The following is a 23589-nucleotide window of genomic DNA, read 5'->3' on the forward strand; positions in this document are numbered from 1 at the left end:
CCGCAATATGACACCCCCCGCGTGTTTTTTAAAGCCCCGCCCCCCCCCCTCCACCCGCTGCCATCTTTAGGACCCACCAAGCACCAGGAGTCCAGATCTTTATGGGTAAAACAAACTTCTTCCTGGTTTCCGCTCCTCAACACATGACTGACGAAAACTACAACCACAGACCTGATCAGACTGGAGTATAAAAACAGAATCTCATCCCATAAACCCAGATTTTATCCACAGTGGAACAAAATAAACACATCAGATGATGAAGCTGAGAATTTGTTCCTTTTTCTGGGAAAGAAAATCAGATCATTTTGAATCTGACGGCAGAAAAGTTGTTCCAGGAGCAACAGAAACATCTGGAGGAGCCAGGTTCTGGTTCTGGTTCTGCTCAGGAACACTGTCTGTAAACAGCCGTCCACAAATGCTGCTTAAAGCTCTATCAGGCAAAGAAGAAGCCAGATGTGAACAGATGCGTCTCCTCTGGACCAGAGGAGAACTGTTCTGAGGTCCAGCCTGCCTCTCTGATGGTATGGGGGTGCATTAGTGCCTCTGGAAAGGATCTGGTCCCATCCAGGACTGTTGAACAGACAGAATGGGACAACCTCAGGTCCAGATGTTTACAGACTGATGCACAGAGGGAAACATCTGTAAAGAGACGTGTTTCTGCCAGCAGATTCAGAATTAGTTGAGTTTTTCTTAAAAAGAATGGTCCAATTTCTTCGTTGTTTGGGTTTATGAAGTCAGTGGATCACCGGATTCTGTTTTTATTGACATTTCACCCAAAGTCCGGGTCGTAAACAAGCGAACGAAGCTTCTGTTCTCCAAGAAAGAAGAAAAAAAAAGAAACCGATTTTCTGAGGGTTCTCATTAAAAACACGTTACTTTGAGGGACAGTTTGATTCAGGGGGAAGACACATTGTGGACGGGGGGAGGAGGGGGGGGGTCTGAGTTATGCTCTGCACAACAAGAAATAAAGATGGTGGGGGGTGGAGGGGTGGAGGGGCGTTCATGTTTTGAAGAGGCACAGGATTCATTCAGCTTAGAGGCAAAACTCAAACAGTTCATCCGCTCGGGGGGGGAAAGTGCAAAAGACCTTTAAGAAGTGGGAGGAAATAGCAGCGAAGAACCAAAGACTTTCTGCTCCGACGGGAAACACCAAAAACTGAAATAAACGTTTGTGGTTTTTAATAAACGGAGACACTGAGACGTGTCCGGGGAAAAGGCCACTGAGACACAAACGTTTTGCCTCTAAGCCACGATGAACCGAAGGCCTCTGCAAAGTGCAAATGATGTAGCGTCGTTCAAGTATGCCGCCGTGTAATGCGTGATCACACACACACACACAATGCATATATACACACAGTCATATGCATATATACATATGTGCATGACAGCAAATATATATATATTTATATAGAAACCATGTTCCAATCAATATCTACGTACTACAAACAATATCATAGTATTGGTGGATATGTAATCATAGTATGTGTATTTATATTTATATGTATATATGTGTCTTTACCAGATGATGGGATGTCGGTGTCAGGTTCCCCCATCTACACATGATTTCTGCTCCTTTTTTATGGTTCTGCTGCAAAATGGGACCAGCCACAATCGCAATTAGCCATACACTACAAATATCCATATAGATCTATGAATTCATATATATATAATCTAGATTTATGTCAAACAAATACTAGGTGCTGCTTTCGATGCTTTTTGGGTGCTGAAAAGTACCGGAAAGGGAGAAATAAAAGAAAAATCCACACGAGATAAAAACAGAAGGAAACATCAGGTATAAAACCCCACATTACTGCAAATCCCACTTAAAAACAAACAAACAAACAAACAAGCTGCTACATGTTTGTAACTACGATAAACTCCCTTTACCCTTTCCGTCTCGACCCATCCCTGATTGCTCATTTGGACTTTGGCAAAAAAAAAGAAAAGAAAAGAAAAAGAAAGAAAGCGAGCTCAGATGTAACCAAAAAAAAAAACGGAAATAAAACAAAGAAAAGTGGGCGGGGAAATCAAATGCTAACCAGTAACATCCACCTGCCATCGAACCGAAGCCTGGAGTCTGAGAGGAGAAAGAAAAACAACTAAAAGTCTTTTCAGTGAGCGTCTCCGTTCACGGAGCGGCCGCCGCGACGCCACGATCACTGTAAGCGTGTTTCCGGTGGAGGGTGGAGGTGGTGCGGGGGGCCGGACCCGAACCCCCGGTCAGTTTCACGATGAGAGGTCCGAGGAAGTCTTCTTTTAAAGGAGGGGTGGTGTTCGATGGGCGGCGCTCCGCTCAGTCCGTTAAAAAGCATTCCAAGGTCAGAAAACAAAGAAACGAGCGGAGCGTCACTCCCAGCCGTTGTCCTTGATCATATGAGCCAGCTCGATGATGAACTTCCCCTCCTTGTACTTCTGGCTGCTCTCGAACGCGTGTTCCTGAGAAACAAGAAGAAGAACCTTCAGCTGGCTCAGATCAGGAAGCTCCTCCCACCTCAGCTCTCCTGTCCTACAGACCAGACGTGTTGATTAAACCGACGCCGTCTGACGGCGAACGAAAGGAACGTGTCCCGACGCCGCCCGGCCGAGGAGAACTTCCTCCACGAAGAGTCGCCTGCGTCTCCGCGGTCGTTTTTACTTTTATACGCTTTGCTGGAACGGCTGGATTTTCTAACAGCCTGCAGCTGCTTCTCAGCAGAAGCAAAATGGCTACATTAAAGCTCATAGCCACGCCCACAACAACTTCTGACCAATCACACAACACTTGGAGCAAACCCCTGTGAGAAACAGGTCGGCCCGGGCCTGTGAGAAACGACTTCCTGACTTCTCCTGGAGGCGGAGCTTCAGTGGGAGGTCTTCAGGTAACCTCCAGAACTCAAGTTTACTTTGAGTTTTCACAGATTGGAGTGATTAACAGATCCGTAACAAATCATTAAAAGCTAATTGAGTCTTTAAAGCAGCATCACAAACATGTTGACCGAGTCATAATAATAATAAACTTCACAGATCGTCTTTGGACGCAAGAGGAAATGCGTCCCCAGGTTGATCAGCGTTGAGGAACCAGTGAAGCTGAACTCTAAGCTCAAAGTTTCTGATCACTCTGAAGAACCAGGAGGCAGAAAAACACAAAGAAACAGAGAAATTCACCAAAATGGAGACCAGAACCAAAGTTTTCTGGAACCGATGAGACAAAACTGGAGCTTCGTGGCTCCGCTAACAACAAAACTCGATGTTCCTGTCTGGAAAAAACTCAATTAAACTTATTTATTTCCACTTTGACAGCAGAAACTCGTCTTCAGTGCGACAGAACCCAGAAGTCTGAGGTTCTCCGAGGTGAAAAGTTGCTGCAGGAGGAAAAAGGAAGCTGACATCATTTGAAAGACAAGGACCCGACATCTCAGCGTGGATCAGACTTTCAGCAGCGACACAGAAAGCCAGCAGGACGCGTCCCCTAATGTCCCCTCGCAGCTCTGAGGGGACGTTATGATCCGAGCACGGCGGGGGGCCGGCTGACGCAACAACAACACGGCGACAGAAAATGGCCTCCAACTGAGAGCTGACATCACATCTCATTAGGCGCCGTGTGGTTTCCGGACCACGACCCGGCCCGGCTCGTGACCGAGTCCCGTCTTCAGTGATCCCGTGAAGACAACGAGTCTCCTCAAAATGGTGACATTTAATCACCGCGGCGTCTCGGCGGTCCCGTCTTCCTGTCTGCAGCAGACCTCTCTGCTCTGTAATAACACCAGAGCCTGAAGCCCGCCCCGAACAGAACCAGAGCCGCGGGGCTCGTTGGACCCGGAGACACGGAACCCGTCAGAGTCAGAGAAGGAGGACTTACGTATTTCCAGCCCAGCGTGGTTTTACAGTTTTCACAGTAGATATCAGCCACGGCGTGCAAACCCGTGAGGAGAACCCGCTCCTCGGCCGGCCCGCAGCCCACATTCACCCTGCGAGGAAGACAGGAAGCAACAAGCGCCGGTCAGATCGGGTCGGACTGGGAAGGATGGAATCATGACACACTTAAATGTAAACGATGTAAACATGCAGCTTTAAACTCAGTTTGGGCTCAAACTGGACAGAAACCTCCGTCTGCTGATCCGGAGGCTTTAAACTTTCAGCAGCTTTTTGGTTTTCATTTTCTTGCTTGTTTTTCTGATAAACTCTTTAATTTTATTCGTCTCCCTGAATGCAGAAGACATTAAAGGCCTCGGAGGAATGCATATCGCCCGCCACCGTTCCTGCTACTAAAACCCTGAACACAGAGTCCGTGTTCGGGACGACTCTCAGCGACTACCACTGCTAATTTACTGAGCCGGAGCCAGTTTGTAAAGTCAGCTGGCTGCAGCAGCCATCTTGTATTGTAAATAAAATCTGCCCAGCGGTTCATGAGATATTTTGCTAACATTTGAACCCGTCTGCAGAGTCAATCTTAATGATAACTCCTGCAGGTGGGTCGTTGGGTTCAGCTGAGAACGGCGCCAGGTGGGACTTCCTTCTGCGTTGAGAACGTGTTCAGACCGGCGCGTGGATTAAAAACCACAGAAGAAGACCCGAGGCTGATACTCACACTGAGTTAAACAGGTAGGCCCTCCCTTGGCTGCCTTGAAACGACTGAAACACAGAAGATAAATCCGGTGAGTTCACTGCAGCCGAGCGGAGGAATATCAGCAGAACTGTTCTCCGGGTTCTGCTTGTGGCTCCGCCTCCTCGCCTCCACCTGAAGCCTGGCAGGAGGAAGGAGACGAGAACAACCGGAGAACAGGCCCGCTGAAATAAAAGTCACATTTTTCCTCCTGCAGACTCTGAAAGAAGCAGAACAAAGATTTTATTCACCTGGAGGAAAAAGGAAAACAGTTTATGGGTTAAAGGTCGAACGTTTCAAACCAAGAGGTGCAGCCATTTTGGTCCGATCTCCTGATGCTGCAAGGCGTCCCGCTCAGGGTTGAGTTGGGGATAACTCTCAGCTACTACCACTCTGAACGTTACCTTAATATCTGTAAAACTGACAATTATAAGCCCCGCCCCCTCCATGTAAACGAATGGGACCTCTTCCGGATTTAAAAAATGTTGGTTTTGTTGGATTCCTGCAGCTCATTTCTTCCATGAACTGTGATTGACAGCCCGTTGGCCAGTTGGGAGGGGCTGTGGGCGGGACCTTCGAATGGAGGCCACGCCTCCAAAACAAAAACAACATGGTGGTTCTCAAAGTAAAAAATCAAACAAAACAAAAACGGACATGTTGGCTTCGATTCTGAACAACGGCAGGAAGAGTCATTTTAATGTTGATGGGTTAGTGGTGATTAGCTGTGGCGGCCATCTTGAGTTGGGCTGGCTAAATAAAGTTTCCTTGAAATCCGTCCACTGGTTCATGAGATATTTTGCTAACAGAGTTAATAAAACAGAGTTGTTTTTATCTCTGCGCCGTTTGGTATTCAGCCGTTACATGTTTGGGTTTTTAAGTCAACACACACACACACGCAGCCACAACATGTGACCTTTTAGCAGCGTGGGGGAACTGGGTCAGTCCCCTGGAACCGGGTCGGTCCCCGCGGAGTCCACCACAGGACTTCAGCGGCGCTCAGCCCGGGTCGGGTCGGGTGTCAGATCTGAGCGTCACACACACCGGCACCCTGATCCGTTTCCCCACCAACTATTTTTACTTCCCTCCACCTGCAACGCTGCAGAAGCCCCTGAACAAACTGCTTATCGCCCGCCGCCGGGGGCAGGACGGCCATGTTGAGGTTCTGCAGCCCATCGTTGGTTCTGATGGCGTCCTGTTTGTTTCAGACGCTCTCTGCTAACATCACAGAAACATGAATAAAATCTCTGAGTATCTGAGGCCTGAAATCCAAACAGGAAACAAACTGAAGACCTGAACGGCGTCAGATCTTCGCGGAAGCCATTTTGTGCCGCTCAAATGGAGGAATGAAAGGTGTGACCGTCACTCAGCCGAACCTTCAGCTGCTCCGGTTTCCAACAGCGAAGCTCCGTATCAGCTGCACGTCACAAACCACGTCTGAAACATGAGCCGACAGCGGTGAACAGAAGCTACGAGCGGCAGCTGATGATGACAACAACACCTGACAGGTGGCTACGCTTCGGCTGTCAGTGGCCGAAGGTGCTGACTTAACAAAAATAAGTCAGAGATCATGTTTTTTCTTAATAGCCTTCATGCTAAAACAGCTAATGGAGCTAAAGGAGCTAATGAAGCTAAAGAACCTAAAAGGCCTAATGAAGCTAAAGAAGCTAATAGAGCTAAAGGACCTAATGGAGCAAATGGAGCTAATGAAGCTAAAGGGCCTAATGAAGCTAAAGAAGCTAATGGAGCTAATGAAGCTAGCTGACTGCTAACCCTCCAACAGCAGCTGTCTCCAGCAGCTTCGGCTGGTTTTCTGTAGATAACAGCTGAAACGCCTGCAGCTATCAGTACAGCTGTCACTGCAGTGAGTCATTATCACCCGCTGGCAAACGGGTGATAATGTTTTTGCCTGTGTGTTTGTTTGTCTGTCCTGTTAGCAAAACATCTCATGAAACACTGAAAGGATTGGATCACTGATGGCCGCTGCAGCTCATCGACCTTAGCCACCACAAAGACGGCCATAAGCAGGAAGTAAGCATCTGTTTCCAGGTGTGCAGCCATCTTTATTCTGTCTAACAGCTGACAGGAGGAAGAGGAAGAGGAAGAGGAAGAGGAGGAGGAGGAGGAGGAGGAGGAAAGCCTTTCTCCTCAGATTCTCAGCACTCAGGAGAAATGTGGCCGATCCTGCAGCGCCGGTCCGACTCCACGGCTGCTTCCTCGCGAGCAGAACCAGAAAAAAAGAAAACAACTTCCCGGCGACGCGTGCGACTTTCACACAGGCGAAAGTCAAACGAGGTGAGCGGCTCCTGGCAGCGGGGAGTGGAAAACACGCCGCCGGTGTCGTCTTCTTCTGAGAAACATAATCAGCTTAGGAGGAGGAGAGGCCGGAGCTCGTTAACAGATCTGAGCGCAGGACGGCGTCCAGGAATGCATGTCACCCGCCGCAACACAAACACACCTGCATCATGTGTCCGGGACCACTCTCAGCTACTACCAGCTCAGTGTCTCTAAAGTTAACTGTGGCAGCCATCTTTAATCATGTCAGCTGTAGATCCATCCAGTGATATTTTACTAACAGCTGCTGTTTGAGTCTAAATTTAGTCTGATTTCTGTTCTACGGGAGCTGATCTCCTTCATTGTTGATCCTCCTCCTCCTCCTCCGAGCAACAGGAGCCATTTTTAAAGGAATGAATGTCGCCCTGCAGCCCTGCAGCCCTGCAGCCCTGCAGGCGTCTGGAGGCTGAAAGGATTCAGGTTTTCTGATTCGGGTTTTTGGGGCCGTTGTATGAATGTTTGCACCGGAGCTCGTCCTGAAAACTCATCAGACTTTCAGAAACCCAGAACCGGGCCTTCCTGGTCCGATTTTATGGTTTGGTTCTGGGAACACCCTCCAGTCGGGCTCTGGTTCCAGTCTGAAGCGCTCCGGTGCTTCTGGTTTCCCAGCATTCCTGCTCCAGCGTTCCCCGACGAGGCGTGGCTTCAAGAAACCCTTTGACATCAAAACGTTCGGCTCATTCAGCTGATAGAAGCTGCGACTTTTATACTTTTCAGAATATTTACTTTTATTTATCTTTATCTTTCACCACAGAAACACACAGAGATCTGATCCTGTTCCTTCAAAAACTTTCTGCACCTGCCAACTTTCTTTAGCTTTTAGCTGCAGTTCTGCTACTTTTCGCTTTTAGCTGCAGTTCTGCTACTTTTAGCTTTTAGCTGCAGTTCTTCTACTCTTAGCTTTTAGCTGCAGTTCTTCTACTCTTAGCTTTTAGCTGCAGTTCTTCTACTCTTAGCTTTTAGCTAGCCTTTTGTTACTTTTAGCTGTAAAAACTAAAACTTTTGTTGTTTTTTTTCTGCAGTTTTGCTACTTTTACTTTTTTTAGCTAGCTTTTTGCTGCTATTAGTTTATAGCTACTGTTGCTACTTGTAGCTACCCTTTAGCTACTTTTAGCTTCTAGTTACTGTTTTGCTACTTTTAGCTTTTAACTCACATTTTGGTCCTTTCAGCTAGCGTTCAGTTTGTTTTAGCTGTAAAAACCCAGTTTCGGCTTCACCCAGCGTCCTCTGAGGACATCCGATCACAGCCGAAGGTTTAGCTGATCATCAGCTAAAGCCACTGAAGCAGCAGAGAAAACGGCTCCAAAGGAACATCTGGAAACATTTCTCTCAGACCGTCTCAGCTGGATTCCAAACCCTCCGGAAGAACCGGATTTACCTGCCGACAGCTAAGCTGAGCTCCGTCACGTTTTATTTTACTTTGATTTATAAATAAATCCTCTTTCTTCAGCTGAAACGTGATAAACGCAGAGTCGGCTGTTTTAACCGTTCAAACCTTCAGGACATCTCGGCTCTGACTTTTTGTTTTTGTACCTTTAAACTTAAAACCCTTAAAATACTTTCTGCTCCTGGAGATTTCCTTCAGTGTACTTGCTTCATTTTACTCATTTTAGCTTTTAGCTGACATTTTAGCTATTGTTTAGCTGATTTTAGCTTTGGTTCTGATCATTTTAGTTTATTTTTTGCTTCAGTTCCAGCTCAGCGTTAATTCTGTCTTCTTGTTATTTTTGCATTTTTGGGATTTTAACAATTTAATTTCTCCTTTTCTCAGACACGTTTCTTGTAAGCTGCTGAGTTTTATAAATAAAGTTTCATTATTAAACTTTCGTTTTTTTTCGTTTTTTTCTCTTTGATTGTGGAACTTAAACTGCTGAACTTTCTGTGTGGAAACAAGAAAAAAGGAATAAGGAAGTTTCTATATGTCTGTTTGTCTGTTAGCAAAATATCTCATGAATTCAGGTTTTAATGAAACTCAAGATGGCTGCCACCGCTGGTAGTAGCTGAGAGTCGAGGCGGCGGGTGACAGGCATTCCTTCAGCCCCTGATGATGATGTCATGATCACGTCTCCGTGGAGATTCTGAGCCCATCGGATGGAAGCTCTAACCTGATTGGCTGACGGTCGGAGAAGCAGAAACAAGTTCTTCATCCGGAGATTCGGATCGTTTTACAGACGGCGAGCTGTCAGCTTCCTCCATCCACAACAAATCCGCCTCGCTGGCGTCCGGAGGCCGGAGAGCCAGGAAGTTCAGAAGTGATCGGATGAACCGGAGCGGCGCCGCTGACCTTTACGTGTTATAATAAGAGCCGCTCGGCGCCGCAGAGCTGATTATTCAGACGGCGGAGGTGATAAATCTGCAGCATCTCCGAGTCAAAGATCCGTCTGCCTCCAAGGCGGCGGGCGGGAGACGAGTTTAATCTGCACTGATTGTCGTCGTTTATTGTCTGACCCGTCCACCTCAGAGCGAGCCAGTCAACACGACGGTCCGACTGCTCGAATCCACGCTAGAGTTCCTCGACCTGTTGGCGCTCAGAGCGCGAGATGGGAGGGACTCTCAGCTACTACCACACCGAGTGTCAGGTCGGTTCGTAGAAAACTGACTGAGTTTGGGACAGTTTTGTGTTCTCTGAGGACAGTAGGCTCTGGTTCTGATCCATGGGTCATCAGACATTTTGCTAACAGACTGAAACATTACCGCCCTTCTTCCTGCCGGCGGGCGATACGTAACGACTTTAAAAACAACCGGCCCGTTCTTTTCCACAACATCAAACTACGACAAAGTCGTCGATGAATATTTAAACTCAGCTGACGTCACTGCTGAGTGAAGACAGCGTCGCCCAGCAGACCACCGTCCTGTCGGGTGATGTCATCATGACTCAGCATCATCCAGAAGATGACTCAGCAGATCTGGATGGTCTGACTCGGCACTCAGTCAGAAAACTGAATTTATTATGAAATAAATCTTTTTATTCAACAGCTTAAAGTAAAGTTCAGACTTTGGGCGGTCATTTATGTTTAAAACTAATTAAAGTTAACAAATAAATTAACTTTTATTGCTCAGCTGATTAGCCTGCCGGAGCTAACCGTGTCACAGTAACCTGTTAGTTCGGCTGCGTCACACTTTCTATTTTTATTTCCACACAGCTGAAGACTGCTGCTGACCGCCATGTTGGCGCCAACATGGCTGCAGGCAGCCGAAGGTCCCCTGAAGCCATTTCCACGGGAACAGCTAAAGAAAGCTGAACAGCTTCACCTACCGAAGAACGAACAAGCAGCACAGAAGCTAAAATGAGCCAAACTTTTAGCTGCTAACTAAAATTAGCACCTAAAAGCTAGAAGTCACAAATGGAGACTAAAAGCTAAAAAACAGAGAAAACGGAGTCAGCAGCTGAAGCTGACACCAAACAGAATAATGTTTTTGAAGGAACTGAATGTATTTATGAGGGGAAAATATTGGTAAATAAAGTTAAATATTTTGAAAAGTGCGAAAAAAAGTTAGAAAAACCCAAAGTCGGAGCGCCCTGCTCCTGATGGAGCTGAACGTTTAGACGCAGGAACAGCTAAAACAGCTTAAAGCTCGACTTTAAGATGCAAAAAATAAACGGTAGATCAGCCGAAGCCTCCTGAGCGGACAGGACACCAACCTTTGAGATGAGCTCGTCGTGGTTGGCCAGGTGCGCCCGGCAGTGGATGCAGCTGTAGGTGCGGTGGCAGGACGGCAGGTAGGCCTGGAAGGTCTTGGACTTGGTCATCTTCACCATGTCCGTGGGGCGGGGCTCCTCGCTGGCGTCAGGGCTGGCACTGGAAGAGTTGCAGCTCTGCTGGACTTGCTGACAGAAGAAACACTGGAAGATGCAAGCAAAAGCCGTCGTTGTTGTGGAGTGGGTGTGTGGCACGCTCCACACGGAACCACAGGAGAAAATCAGGCCTGCGGGGGAGAAGAGGGGATGTGGTGAGGGCCGCGTTCCAGACCTCCTATTTATAGCCCGCATGATCGGAATTACATTTCCAATATGGACGCCGCTCACTCGCCGAGGCAATCATCTGATTACAATCATCTATTACATGATTACAATCGAAGCAAACAGCGTCTGCAGAGCAGGAAGGAGCGAACACGTGACGGTGTCAGGAACACCTGTCCAGGTAAACCACGTCCCCATACGTCCGGTCTGATGGAGACCCGCTGCGCCTGAGAGTCAACGACCTGCAGAGACACGTCGGGTCTGATGGAGACCAGCTCCACCTGAGAGTCAACGACCTGCAGAGACACGTCGGGTCTGATGGAGACCCGCTCCACCTGAGAGTCAATGACCTGCAGAGACACGTCGGGTCTGATGGAGACCCGCTCCACCTGAGAGTCAACGACCCGCAGAGACATCTCCGGTCTGTCTGACTCCATCATTGGGTGGAGTCTGTGGGGTTTCAGAAGACGGAGGGTCACTAAGAGACCAACAGCCTGTCTCTCTGCCTGTCTGTCCCTCTGCCTGTCTGTCCCTCTCTCTGTCTATCTATCAGCCTGTCTCTGTCTTTCAGTCTGTCAGCCTGTCTCTGTCTCTCAGTCTGTCTCTGTCTCTCTCAGCCCGCCTGTCTATCAGCCTGTCTGTCTCTCTGTCTGTCTCTCAGCCAGTCTCTCAGCCTGTCTCTGTCTCTCTGTCTCTCAGCAGAGGATCCATGTTGATTAATGAACTCTGAGGTTTAGAATCACACTAACGATAATCTGACTCCTTCATCCTTTGTTATTTTAGCTGTTTTTTAAACCTTCGGCTCCTTCAGCTGATGGCAGCTGTGACTTTAGTTATTTTTATAACTTTTATACTTTTTAAAACATTTAACTTGATTTATAAACTTTTCTTCGTATAAAAACTCGGAGCTCTCTTCAGTTCCTTCAGAAACTCTGAGTTCAGCTCCACTTTTAGCTTTTAGCTACCATACTGCTACTGTTAGCTTCTAGCTAAACTTTTGCTGCCTTCAGCTAGTGTTTTGCTACATTAGCTTCTAGCTCCCATTTAGCTACTTGTAGCTTTTGGTGAGCCTTCTGCTGGTGTTTTTTAGCTCAGTGTCTGAGTTGTTTGCTAAGATCAGCTAACTGTGGTGGCCATCTTGTTTGAGTGTTGGCTCCAAACAGACACAGACAAAAGCATTATCACCCGCCATTCGTCTCCAGGCAACAATGAGTCAAGCTGTGCTGAGCTGCTGAACCACAGCAGAAACAGCGTTTTCAACATAAATTGATGAAATCAGCCGAAACCATCAGGTAAGCGCTAACAACAGCCGACAGGTCAAACTCCAGAGCGCCACTCTCAGGCTAACAGCATCATGGAGCTGTTAGCTGTTAGCTCCTCCTTTAGCTGTTCTCACTTCCTGTACTTAAAGAAAATATGTTGGTACAATCTGTACTTTATCAAGATGGCCGCCACGGCAAAGCAATTACAGATATGGAGCTAAAAGTTAGCGTGGTGGTAGCTTAGAGTCATCCCCAACACACGCTGTGAGCACAAACAGATCCTCTCTAACAGACTAAAACAACGGAATCAAAGGCGGCGGGTGACAGGCATTCCTTTAACTCGGATTTAGCTACAAGTGTTTCAGAGCCTTCGGCTGATAGAGCAGCTAAAACCACTTTTACTTGTGGGACAAAAAGTCAAACTGGAAGCTCCCAGACAAGCCGAAGGTTCGACAAACAGGAAGAGAGAAAACAAAGGAGCTTCCTCCCCCGACAGGAAGTAGACCTGAGACACACACACACACTCAGGTGGGAACAAAGCTCAGGGCGGCCATATTTACATCCAGGCTGTATAATCTGAACAGGTGCTGGAGGCCGTAATCCCTGCATGAAAAGGACTAAATCCCCTCTCTGAATTAGCCCAGTTTAAACCCTGGGCCACGTGCACGCGCACACACACACACAGCTTCATGAATGTGACACCTCAGCTTCATCATCATCATCATCAGTCTGTGTTTATTGATCCAAACATAAACAAGTAAACAACCACCTGCTGTCTGTCTCCACTTGTAGCTGTAATCAGCTCATTACACACTTCAGTTACTAAGTTTAATCCAACTAACCAACCAACTAACTAACCAACTAACTAGCTGCTGTTAGAGGCGATGGAAACAGCTTGTTTTTGTTTACAAGCCGTCCTCTCAGGAGGTAAACAAAGGTAAACAACCGAGATAAGAGCAGGAACAGCTGAAGCAGGTAGAGTCCAGACAAAAGACTCTTCCTCCTCTTCTTCTTCACTGGAACAATAAACAATAAACAAACAAACAACAACAACAACATGTTCACGGTGTTTCTCCTTCAAACGGTTTTTACATTCAGCTGAACTCAAATCTGAAAAAATCTCGTTTATTTTGTTTTTGTTGTTGTTTTTCCTGAGGAGCGACGGGTTCCTTTGTTGACTGTTTGGGTTCTGACCGAACCTGAAGAGAACCAGTACCAGACCAGAACCAGAACCCGGTCCTGGTTCTGGTCCAGATCAAAGCTGGTGCTGAAGATACTCACCACTTGGGTCAGCTCGGTGGAAAACCAGTCGGACCTTTGTTTGTTTGTTTGTTTGTGGTTCTCGGAGTGAAGCACGTGACCGCCGTCCTCCCGGGTTCGGGTCCACGCGCGGTTCTGTCCGGTGTGGACTTATCGTCGTGTCCTCCCGGATCTCATTTTTTTTCCCAGCACGAGCTTTTGTTGTCTTTGTGCGGACTGGCCTCGTTACTTTGGAGAGGAGGACGTCAGCACGTGGGCGGGACACGACGGTCTGATTGACGGCCGGCTCGACCAATGAGAGGCCGCGGTGCTTTCAGGAGAAACTGGGACATTTGAGAACTAGAGCCTTTTTGTTCCAATTGTTAATTTCACAATAAATAAACATTCCTTTAAGTCAAGTCAAGTCAAGTCAGTTTTATTTGTCAATTTCTTTACGTGTGCAGACATGCAAAGGAATCGAAATTACGTTTTCACCATCCCGCGGTGATACAGAAAAGACATTTACTGACACTACATACATAGAACTAAAACTAATTACTAACACAGATTCAAGTACTTAGGACAACAAAGTATTTCACATTGTGAGTTTAGAGTAATTACAGAGGTAGTAGAGAGTAGAGTGTTGAGTGTAGCGTAGAGTGCATTCTAGTAGTGGTCATGTCATGTTGTGCAAGTGGCAATAGTGCAAAGTTTGTCCCCTGTGTTTGGAGGTAAGGCAGTTGTGCAAAGTTCTAGTGCTGTGCAAAAGTCTGGTGTTGTGCAAGAGTTCTGGTGTTGGTTGAGCAAGAGTTCTGGTGTTCTGGTGTTGGTCAGACGGGGGTGGGGGGATCCCATCTTCTTAACAGCAGTTCTGGTCCTCTGGTTCTCTGGTGTTGGTTGTGCAACAGATCTGGTGTTGTGGTGTTGGTCGGGGGGGTTGTCCCATCTTCTTCTCAGCCGCTTGATGCTGAGGGGAGGGAGTTCAGCATCCTCACAGCCTGGTGGATGAAACTGTTGGAGAGTCTGGTGGTGCGGGAGCGGAGGCTTCTGTATCTTTTCCCGGATGGCAGGACGCTGAACAGTGTATGGGCAGGATGGCTAGCATCCCCCACGATTGTGACTGCCTTCCGGGTGTTCAGGAGTTGGACGCAGGGAAGCAGTCTTTGTCTCCACAGATTAAACAACTTGATGTCTCAGTATCAGCAGATGTCCACTAAGTTCACGTGGACCAACCTCCACCACCACAAGGTAACATCTTGTTTTTTCAGAAGTCAGCGGCATTCCTGAAGTCCAAACTCAGACCTGGAGAAGGTATGAGCTTCATCTAAAAGTCCTGGAGGTCCTGGCCAGGATCATTTACTGTGCACATACAGTGGTCCTGTTACAGTAAACTGTTGTATTGGTCCAGAGGAAGCTGTAAAACCTGCTGCATGACCTTCCACTGTTTGTCAACTCGTCTGGCTGAGAGACGGTTTTATTATCTCAGACTCGAGCTGCGGCTCCCAGGAGTGACTTCCACATGAGTGAAAGTTTGAAAGTGAAGCGAGTCTGCAGACCTCGGGATGCCACTGAGCTCTCAGATAAAACAGCGGCGCCTGGAGCCTCAACACAAGGAGAGTTATGAGGACGCCAGCCTGCCAGCAATGTGACAATAATATCTCTACTTCACACATCCGTGATGGGCGCGCTGATGCACGAATGTACTGCTACCAGTGAGTTTTTATGTGTGTGTGTGAAACGCACACGGGCAGATCTGAGTGAAATACAGACACTCAACCTTGAATATCCTCTCCATCTCTTCCCATTAAAGCCCTGGAGGATAGAAATGTTGCTGTGTGTGCGTTGGGCGATGATGTGAGGCGGAGTCCTGGGTCTTACTGTCAGCTACCAGGAGAGTGACTGACAGCTCAATAACAACATCAGCATCTTGGGAACCATTTTAGGATCCTGTTTATGGGAAATGTGAACAAATCATTCCAAAAAAAAAAAAGTAGCAACTGGATGGATGATAATAAAATAATAAAATCTCATGTTTGTTTTGGTTCCAGCAACAGCAAAACAGCAGTTTGGGATTAATAAATGACAATAACTGTAGTAAAATGGTAAAATACACAACTGCCTTCTTCAGGACCAGAAACAGCACAAAGAAAATGGATAAAATGCATCAAGAGTCAGAGTGTCTGACAGTCAGACCATGGACGGTCTTTACAGGGTTTTGGTCTTCAGAGTTGTAAAACCTCCAACAGTGGGTTCCCCATTCTGCATGATGAGGCTGTAGTGGGTCACAGGTTGGTTATGTGCCCATTAGAGTACTACAACATGANCTTATGTGGGTTTGTGTTGTTCTGTGCTTCAAAGCGTGCGAAGAAGCTGTTCAGGTTGTTTAGCAGAGTGATGTTGCTATCACAGTTCTGTGGCGCCGGCTTGTAGTCCGTTAGGGCCTGGATGCCCCGCCATAGGCTCTGTGCATCTCTGCTGTCCTTGAAGTGAGTGGTTATCTTGTTAGTGTATTCCTGTTTAGCCTTCTTTATTCCACGTGACAGGTTGGCTCTCGCTGTTTTCAAGCCCTGTTCGTCCTCTGCTCTGAAGGCTTCATCTCTGGCCCTCAGCAGCTTGTGGACATCACCTGTCAGCCATGGTTTGTAGTTTGCTCGGGTGATGATGGTTTTTGTGTGAGTCACATCATCAATGCATTTTGTGATGTATGAGGTCACAGTGTCTGTGTACTCCTCAATGTCTGTGTGGCCATCATAGGTAGCTGCTTGTTTGAACATCTCCCAGTCTGTTGTTCCAAAGCAGTCTTGGAGAGCAGCTGAAGCCCCCTGTGGCCACACCCTGATGTCCCTCTTTGCAGGTTTGATGGCTTTCACACTTTGCCTGTATGCCGGTATTAGCATAACAGTAAGGTGATCAGAGAGTCCAATGTGCGGTAATGGGGTGGCTTTGTATGCTCCTTTTTGTGTTGTGTAAGCCAGGTCCAGAATATTGTTCCCTCTGGTTGGGAAATCCACGTGTTGGTAGAGTTTCGGGAGAACAGACTTTAGGTCAGCATGATTGAAATCTCCGACCAGGATGAGGAAGCCGTCTGGGTGTGCGGTCTGTTGTTCACTGATGGCTTGGTACAGTTCATTTAGTGCTGCGTTCCTCTCGCCGTTGTTGCTGGTCGGAGGGATGTAAACTGCAGCCAGCAAGATTGCAGTGAACTCCCTCGGCAGGTAAAAAGGACGGCACTTTACGATCATAAACTCCGCCAGTGGTGAGCAGTGTTTACATACCACCACAGCATCCCGACACCACGAGTTCCGGACATAAACCGACACACCTCCTCCACGCTTGCGTTCTCCGTTATCTCCGTTCACAAGCGCCCGGTCAGCTCGGTAGCATGCTAGCTCCTCTAATTGTACGGCAGAGTCGGGGATGTTGTCGCTAAGCCAAGTTTCAGTGAAAACAAGCACACAGCAGTTACTCACTGTTCGGTTCGCCGACATCAGCAGTCTGATATGGTCCATTTTGTTGTCCAGTGATCGTACGTTTGCTAGTAAGATCGATGGTATTGCTGGACGTGTTGGGTTAGCCGCTAGCCTAGCTCGGATACCTCCGCGCTTGCCCCTTTTGTTTTTCCTCCAACACCGCTTTCGGTGCTTCCTCTTTGGGGGAGGAACCCACGACTTTAAGCTACTAAACATCTGATTTCACCCATTTACTCTCAATATTTAGATTTCTTGTTGTTTGTTCATAATTTATTCTGGGGTAAATTTATCCCTTTTCAGCTCCAAACAAATAATTCTGCTCTAATTTTTCGTTTTTATATTTGACTTTTCTCACCTGACTTTTAGCTGATCTGATCGTTTACAAACTCAGACAAGTTTTATTTGTTTTATAGCTTTTCTAATTCAAAATACAATCTAGACTTTGTGTTTCAGGTAACAGAAGGTGGTTTGTGTTTTTTAATAGAAATTAATTAAAAAGGAAAACATTTAAATGTTTATTTTAGATTACAAAAAACTTAAAACAGTTTGACCTGGAGTTCCTCAGGCTGTGACATCTTTAAATTAACCTCTAATCAAATAACTTTTACCATTATTATTCACTTTAATTCACCATTACTCATTTATTTTACTGAAAACAAATTATATTTGATTTTAAAACATCTCATATTTTTAGTTTTTGTTTTGTCCCATTTTCCCCAAACATTTTATATTTTGTGTTTATATTATTTACTTTTCAAAAATCTTCTGTTTTCCCAGTCTATCATTGTTTAATCCTTTTACACCTTTTTTGTTTTTATCTCCTAATATTGTATGAAAAGTTCATTATCAATAAAGTTTGATTGTTTGAAAACATGTATAAAGTGAGACTGAACTTTGATTCAGCAGGTTTAAAAAAAAAACTGAAACAGAAGAAAGAAAAGTTGTTTCCCATGCGCCCTGAACGCAGCACCCCAGGTAGGCGGTCGTGCGCTGACTCCAGGATGTGTAAATAAAAACAAGCTGAATATTTATCTTATCATTTCTGTGTCATGGGAAAGTAAAAACAAACATTTCCTGAATGTTTTGTTTTCTTCTGATTATCTTCTGAAGCTTATTTTTGATTAGATCGCCTGAAAACCTCAGGGTCAAAGGTCACAGAGACAGGACAAAGGACAGAAGACTGAGGACAAAACAGGACAGTCAACTTAATGTCCTCCTGAAACAAACAAAAAGATTAAAAAACAGAAAAATGTCAGCCTAAAGAATGAAAAAAAAAAAACTCCTGCACATTTGGGGATATTTTAGCTGTCAGCCTTCTGCTACTTTTAGCTGTTACCTTGTAGTTTGCTACTTTTAGTTGCCTACTAACATTTAGCTACTTTTAGGTTTTAGCAAGCATTTTGCTACAATAACATTTAGCTACTTTTAGCTGCTATTTGGCATATTAATACTTTTAGCATTCAATGGAACATTTAGCTACTTTTGTCTGTTTTTAACTAGATTTGCTTGTTGTAGCTTTAGCTCCTCAGCTTCAGCTTCTTCAGCTCTTTGGCAGAAAATGTGTTTCTCTGGTTCCGGCTGAGGTTCTGTGGTTCTGGTTGTTCTGAGTCTTTTTGGACCAACATAGGAACCAGCAGCTTCGGCTCATATCAGCTGAAGTGAAGCTGATCCTGACTGCCTCCATCCTGCAGCTCCAGGACGCACGAGCCGCAGCAGCTGATTGGTTCTTGCTGTTAGTGTTCAGTTTGTTAATTGATGGATAAATTAATTAAATTCCAACCAGNGGGGGGGACGTAAACACATCTGCAGCGCGCGTGAGCGTTATGAAATCTGACGTGTCTCCGTGTTTCTGTCGCCTGCTCACGTGGCACAATAATCCTCCACATGAAACAAATAAAGACCCGAGCCGAGGTCTGCGGACCACCAGCTGCACGGAGCCCCTGAACGCAACGCGAGAATCAGATTACAAAGGAGCGTTGCGTTTAATGCGAACCGTTAATTCCTAAACTGGATCGGCTCGGCGGGAGAAGGTTCGGGTAAAAACCTGCTGAATTATTGAAGGTTTCCAAGCACCTGAAAATAATGAATGTTTCAGAGCAACAAAAACAAACAAACAGCGTGATCCGGCGGGTCACTCACCCCAAAGACGCCTCGCCTTCTCCCCCCTCAGAAACCAAAACAACCCGCCGAGGAGGTCCGCTTCCTCGGCTGGATCCGCAGGAAGACCCGAGACCTTCACGCCTCCATGAGTCCGCTTCGTGTCCTCAAACAGTCCCCGCGAGCAGCAGCGTCCCGTCCGGATCGGAAAGCCTGCGTGGCTCGGTCCGTGGATGGAGCGGAGACCCAGGGGGAGCGCATCCCGGGGGGGGGCGGGGTCCAGCAGGTCCAGCAGGTCCAGGCCGAGCCGTCCCGTCCCAGGCCCGAATATTTACACCGAAAACCCGATCATCTGCATCTGCGCGCGGCGGGGTCAGGACGCACCAAAACACGGCGCGTGCACGGAGCTATGCGTGATGTAATCCGCGTGGGTAAAGTCCTGGTTCCGACTGGGACCCGAGCCCGACCCGAGCCGAGAGTTTCTGAGGCTAAAGTTTGTCTGAAGAAGCTGCAGAAAAAAACAGCGTTTTTATTCAGAGCTGCTGCCTTCAGGGGCTGTGGGACACGGGAGGCGCACCGAGGACCAAAAATAGAAAGAAGTTATTTTTCTATTTATTTTATTATTTTCATGTTGAAAAGCTTAGATGTCACACAGTATGACTCTCAGCTACTACCACATCCAGGTATAGTCCAGAATCTGTACAGTTAAGTGAGTTATAGCCATTTTTGTGTTTTCTGGGATGCGTTGGCTGTGGTGGCCATCTTGAATTGGGTTGAATCCAAACTTTAATCAGCTGTATTTATTCACCCAGTGATTAATTCATGAAAGTTTCATTAAAATCTGATCAGCGGTTCATGAGATATTTTGCTAACAGAGAAACCCTCCTGACTCCAACAATTAATAGACACATATTGAGCATAGATTTTCCACATTGTGCTCAGAGTATGTGTCGGGGATCAGTCTCAGCTACTACCACACCACGTTTAAAGGTTAGTTTCTGTTAAATTAACTTAATTACAGCCGGTTTTTCAGGTCAGCTGTCCGCGATTTAAACAACCTACTACAAGAACAAATATCTAAGGCAACATTTTTTTAAACTCCAGGTTCAATAAAAGTAATTTTAGGTTTTAAGTTGGAACATAAGCAGCCACAAAATAAACTTTGTCTTTTTTTAATTATAAACCTGTGAAACCATTTATCAAACTGTTTAATTAGCTGTTTTTAAATTCAGATCATTATTTACAAGTTCACTCTTTTCACTGCTTTTATAGTTTTAAAACTGATCCCAGATTTAATGTTTTTTTGCCACTTTTTCCACCACCAAAACAACGTTTTTCCCCGCTGAAACCCGTTTTACTCACTGTATGGGGCAGTCCGTGAACGCAGCAGCAGTAGCCTAGCTACACAGACTGATCCACAAATAGCGACCAATCAGAGCGAAGACGAATTTCCGGCGGACCAATCAGCTATAAGGGAGGGCGGGGCTAGGCGAACACAGCCGACTATTCAGGGAACACGCTTGTATTCGCGCGCCCGCTTGTTGTTTTTAGCTGTGCGCGCCGCCGACTGTAGGCACTCTGATGCGCATGCGTGGCCGCAGTGCAGGCACGTGGTCCGAATGGAGCAAGTAAACAAAGATCTAATAAATCGATTTTCCTGATTTATGTTTATTTTATCACACTTCGGTCAAAGTAGAGCTCCTCCCACTCTTCTGTTTGTTTCATTTTGATCATTTTATTAAAGGTTTTTAATTAATAATATAATATTTAAAACAAAACGTTGATATTTTAAAATTTATCTCGGTTTAATGTTAGTTTTCGAGCAGACTGATGGTCATAATTCATGTTGAGGCTGAAATAATCCAGCTTTGGCTCGTGACCCACAAAAACTAATTACATCTGAATTTATGAATTAAACCTTTTCTTAACAGCTGACTGAGCACGTGACACACCGAGGTGGATCACCTGGACAACAGCGCCCTCTGGTGCTTGAAATATGAATGAGACTGAGGCAAAAAAAAAAAAAGAAAGAAATCATGAGTCTGTTAGCAAAATATCTGCTGAAACACTGGATGATGGTCGACATTTGGAGTCAATCAAGATGCCCACCACAGCTAACCTCCAACACACTGCAGTCAGTTTGACAGACATGGAGCTAAAAAAGGCTGCAGGCGAGATGCATTCCTTCAGAGCTACAGAGGACTTTATTTAGGCAGAGGATAAATAATTTAATGCCGTTCTTTTATTTTCTTAAAAAACAGGAAGTTCTAAGTTTTCAGATTCTTTATTTAGCTGCAAGTTTGACTGAAAAACACTAAGTTTTCTGGATTTTAAACATAAATAAAAACGTTTTTAAAGTCTGAACAGTCAGCGTAAGGTTTTTGTAATCAAACTGTTTCTGTAAACTTTCAGCTATTTTAGCTGTTTTTAAATCAAAACCTTCGGCTCCTTCAGCCTATGGTTGCCGTGACTTCTGGGTTTTATAACTTTTTAAAATATTTAAACATTATTTACAAACACTTCCCCCATAGAAAAACACAAAGATTTCTTCAGCTCTTTCAAAAACACTTGGCTCTGTTTTTGTCTTCTTTTAGCTTCTAGTTAGCCCTCACCTACTATTAGCTTTAAGCTAGACTTTTGCTACTCATGTCATCTAGCTAAGCTTTTGATGCTCTTTAACTGTTGTTAGGTAGCATATGCTACAGTTAGCTAACATTTTATCACTTTTAGCCAACTTTTTTAACTTTTAGCTACCCCTGTAGTACTTTAGCTTTAAGCTAGCCTTTTGCTAATTATAGCTTCTAGCTACGCTTTCGGTACCTTTATTGTAAGGTTGCATATGCTACATTTACCTAACATTTTGCTACTTTTAGCTACCCTCCCCTACTATTAGCTTTAAGCTACCCTTTTGCTACTTATCTCTTCTAGCAAGCCTTTCAGCACTTTCAGGTGTATGGTAGCATATGCTACAGTTAGCTAACATTTAGCTACTTTTAGCAATTTTCTTTTGTTATTTTAGCTTTTAGCCACCATTTTAGTACGTTAGCTTTAAGCTAGTCTTTTGCTATTTATAGCTTTCAGCTAAGTTTGTGATACTTTTAGTTGTAAAGGTATCACATGCCAGTTAGCTAACATTGTTTTTGTAATTCCTAGCTTTCAGCTACCTTGTACTTTAGCATTTAGCTACAGTTAGCTATTAGCTCCCGTTCCTACGTAGCGTTCTGCTTGCAGCTTTAGCTCTTCTTTGGCCTCTTTCGGCGCAGTGTCTCGGTGTGAATAAAGACTCGCAGGCGTGGAACTGAAGGGACAGTTTTTAATGAACGTCTATTTTAATGTCATGACAGAATTAAAAACAAAAACATTAAAAAATGATTTCAGTCTGTTTTAAATATCAAACGTTTCCTTTCAAGTCAAATCCTTCACAATAAAACTGACCGACTCAGAACTATTTAATGGCAAACAAACCTTTAAAATACAACCAATGTTTGTGTTTTTTTCCCTCTTTCATAAAATTTAAAACGACACAATTAAAGGTTTATACTGATCAAAACATACAGAGTGAAGAACCACCGGAGACGACTCAAACGAGGTTAGTGTCTGATAGAAACATTCATTTTACAAGAAAAATATCCGCACGAAAACATAAAAAAGCTCAAGGAAAAAAAAAAAGGTAACGCAAAAATATATAATGTTTGCTTTTCATCTTTTATTACAGTCACAAATCCCACAGCTGTTGCAACAAATCTCTTTAAAATGTACAGAATGAAATAAACGGACCCCCCCCATCCACTCCCTCCCCCTGACGTGATCGATTTTATCGTTAGAGCGTTTTACTGCAGAAACAACGGATTCCCAACTCAACAAAAGCTGCACATCAAATCTTGGATATCAAGACTATCAAAAAAGGCACAGACAGACAGGCCGCACAAAGAAATCAGCAGAAGCTTTTTTTTTTGTTTTGTTTTATTCATTTATTTCTTTTTAACACAACTATAAGATTTCCAGTGCCCTTAAAGTTTGAACTGACCCCTTCTCCCGTTGAGAAACGACAGGAAATAAAAATTAAAATATCTACAGGCAAGTCGGGTCCAGGCCGGCACCTCGGATTACAGATCCCAGCCGAACCGCCAGAGACGCCTTCGATGAACCGCGAGAGACGAGCGCAAGGAGCCGCGGGCCGGGACACGGGCCAGGCCGCGGGTCAGAACCGGGGAGGAAAGTCCTGCAGAGAGGTGCTGGTCCGAGTTCAGCTTCCAGAGTGGAATAAAGTCTCGAAACGACGCCTTCGTGAAACTACGATCTCAAAGCTCCACCTCTAATTTAACCTACGTGTTTACGGTTCCGACCCGAAGGCCACAGGTCGACTCTCACCGGGTCAGGACTCTCTGCAAACCGGTCGACGTTCCCGAGTCTCAAAGAGTCTCGGAACGTTTGAGGGAGTCTCAGAGTTTGATGCTCCAACTTTGAAACATGTTGGAGAATTTCGTGCAACAAATTTACTCTCAGTTTGGTCAAAGAGTCTCCGACCCGTCAAATCTGTCTCAATTTAGTCCCAAGTGTCTCCAATCTGTCTCAATTTAGTCCCAAGTGTCTCCAATCTGTCTCAATTTAGTCCCAAGTGTCTCCAGCCCGTCTCAGTCGTGGGCA

The 23589-nt window shown here is 45.5% G+C and overlaps 1 protein-coding gene across 2 annotated transcripts; it reads right to left on the reverse strand.

Moving 5' to 3' along the window:
* Window positions 1–515: 515 nt before the first annotated feature.
* Window positions 516–19270, reverse strand: ypel1 (yippee-like 1). Of its 2 annotated transcripts, none has more exons than XM_017430861.3 (5): window positions 18985–19270; window positions 10557–10840; window positions 4568–4611; window positions 3839–3947; window positions 516–2436 (listed from the first exon to the last, which is right to left on the reverse strand). In XM_017430861.3, the coding sequence occupies exons 2-5, from the start codon at window positions 10671–10673 to the stop codon at window positions 2347–2349; spliced, it is 360 nt and encodes a 119-aa protein (XP_017286350.1). In that variant the 5' UTR covers window positions 10674–10840; window positions 18985–19270; the 3' UTR covers window positions 516–2346. The 2 variants fall into 2 exon arrangements, with proteins under 2 accessions (XP_017286350.1, XP_017286351.1); XM_017430862.3 differs by lacking the exon at window positions 18985–19270 and adding an exon at window positions 13418–13639.
* Window positions 19271–23589: the final 4319 nt, after the last annotated feature.

The sequence above is a fragment of the Kryptolebias marmoratus genome, linkage group LG1 (assembly GCF_001649575.2).
Source record: "Kryptolebias marmoratus isolate JLee-2015 linkage group LG1, ASM164957v2, whole genome shotgun sequence".
Classification (NCBI taxonomy): Eukaryota; Metazoa; Chordata; class Actinopteri; order Cyprinodontiformes; family Rivulidae; genus Kryptolebias; species Kryptolebias marmoratus.

Excerpts from the sequence above, each read along its gene's own strand:
- ypel1 (XM_017430861.3), bottom strand. The coding sequence starts at position 10,673 with ATGGTGAAGATGACCAAGTCCAAGACCTTCCAGGCCTACCTGCCGTCC. Across the intron at positions 4,612-10,556 it reads ACGACGAGCTCATCTCAAAG|TCGTTTCAAGGCAGCCAAGG; the intron begins GTTGGTGTCCTG and ends TCTGTGTTTCAG. Across the intron at positions 3,948-4,567 it reads GCCTACCTGTTTAACTCAGT|GGTGAATGTGGGCTGCGGGC; the intron begins GTGAGTATCAGC and ends TCTTCCTCGCAG.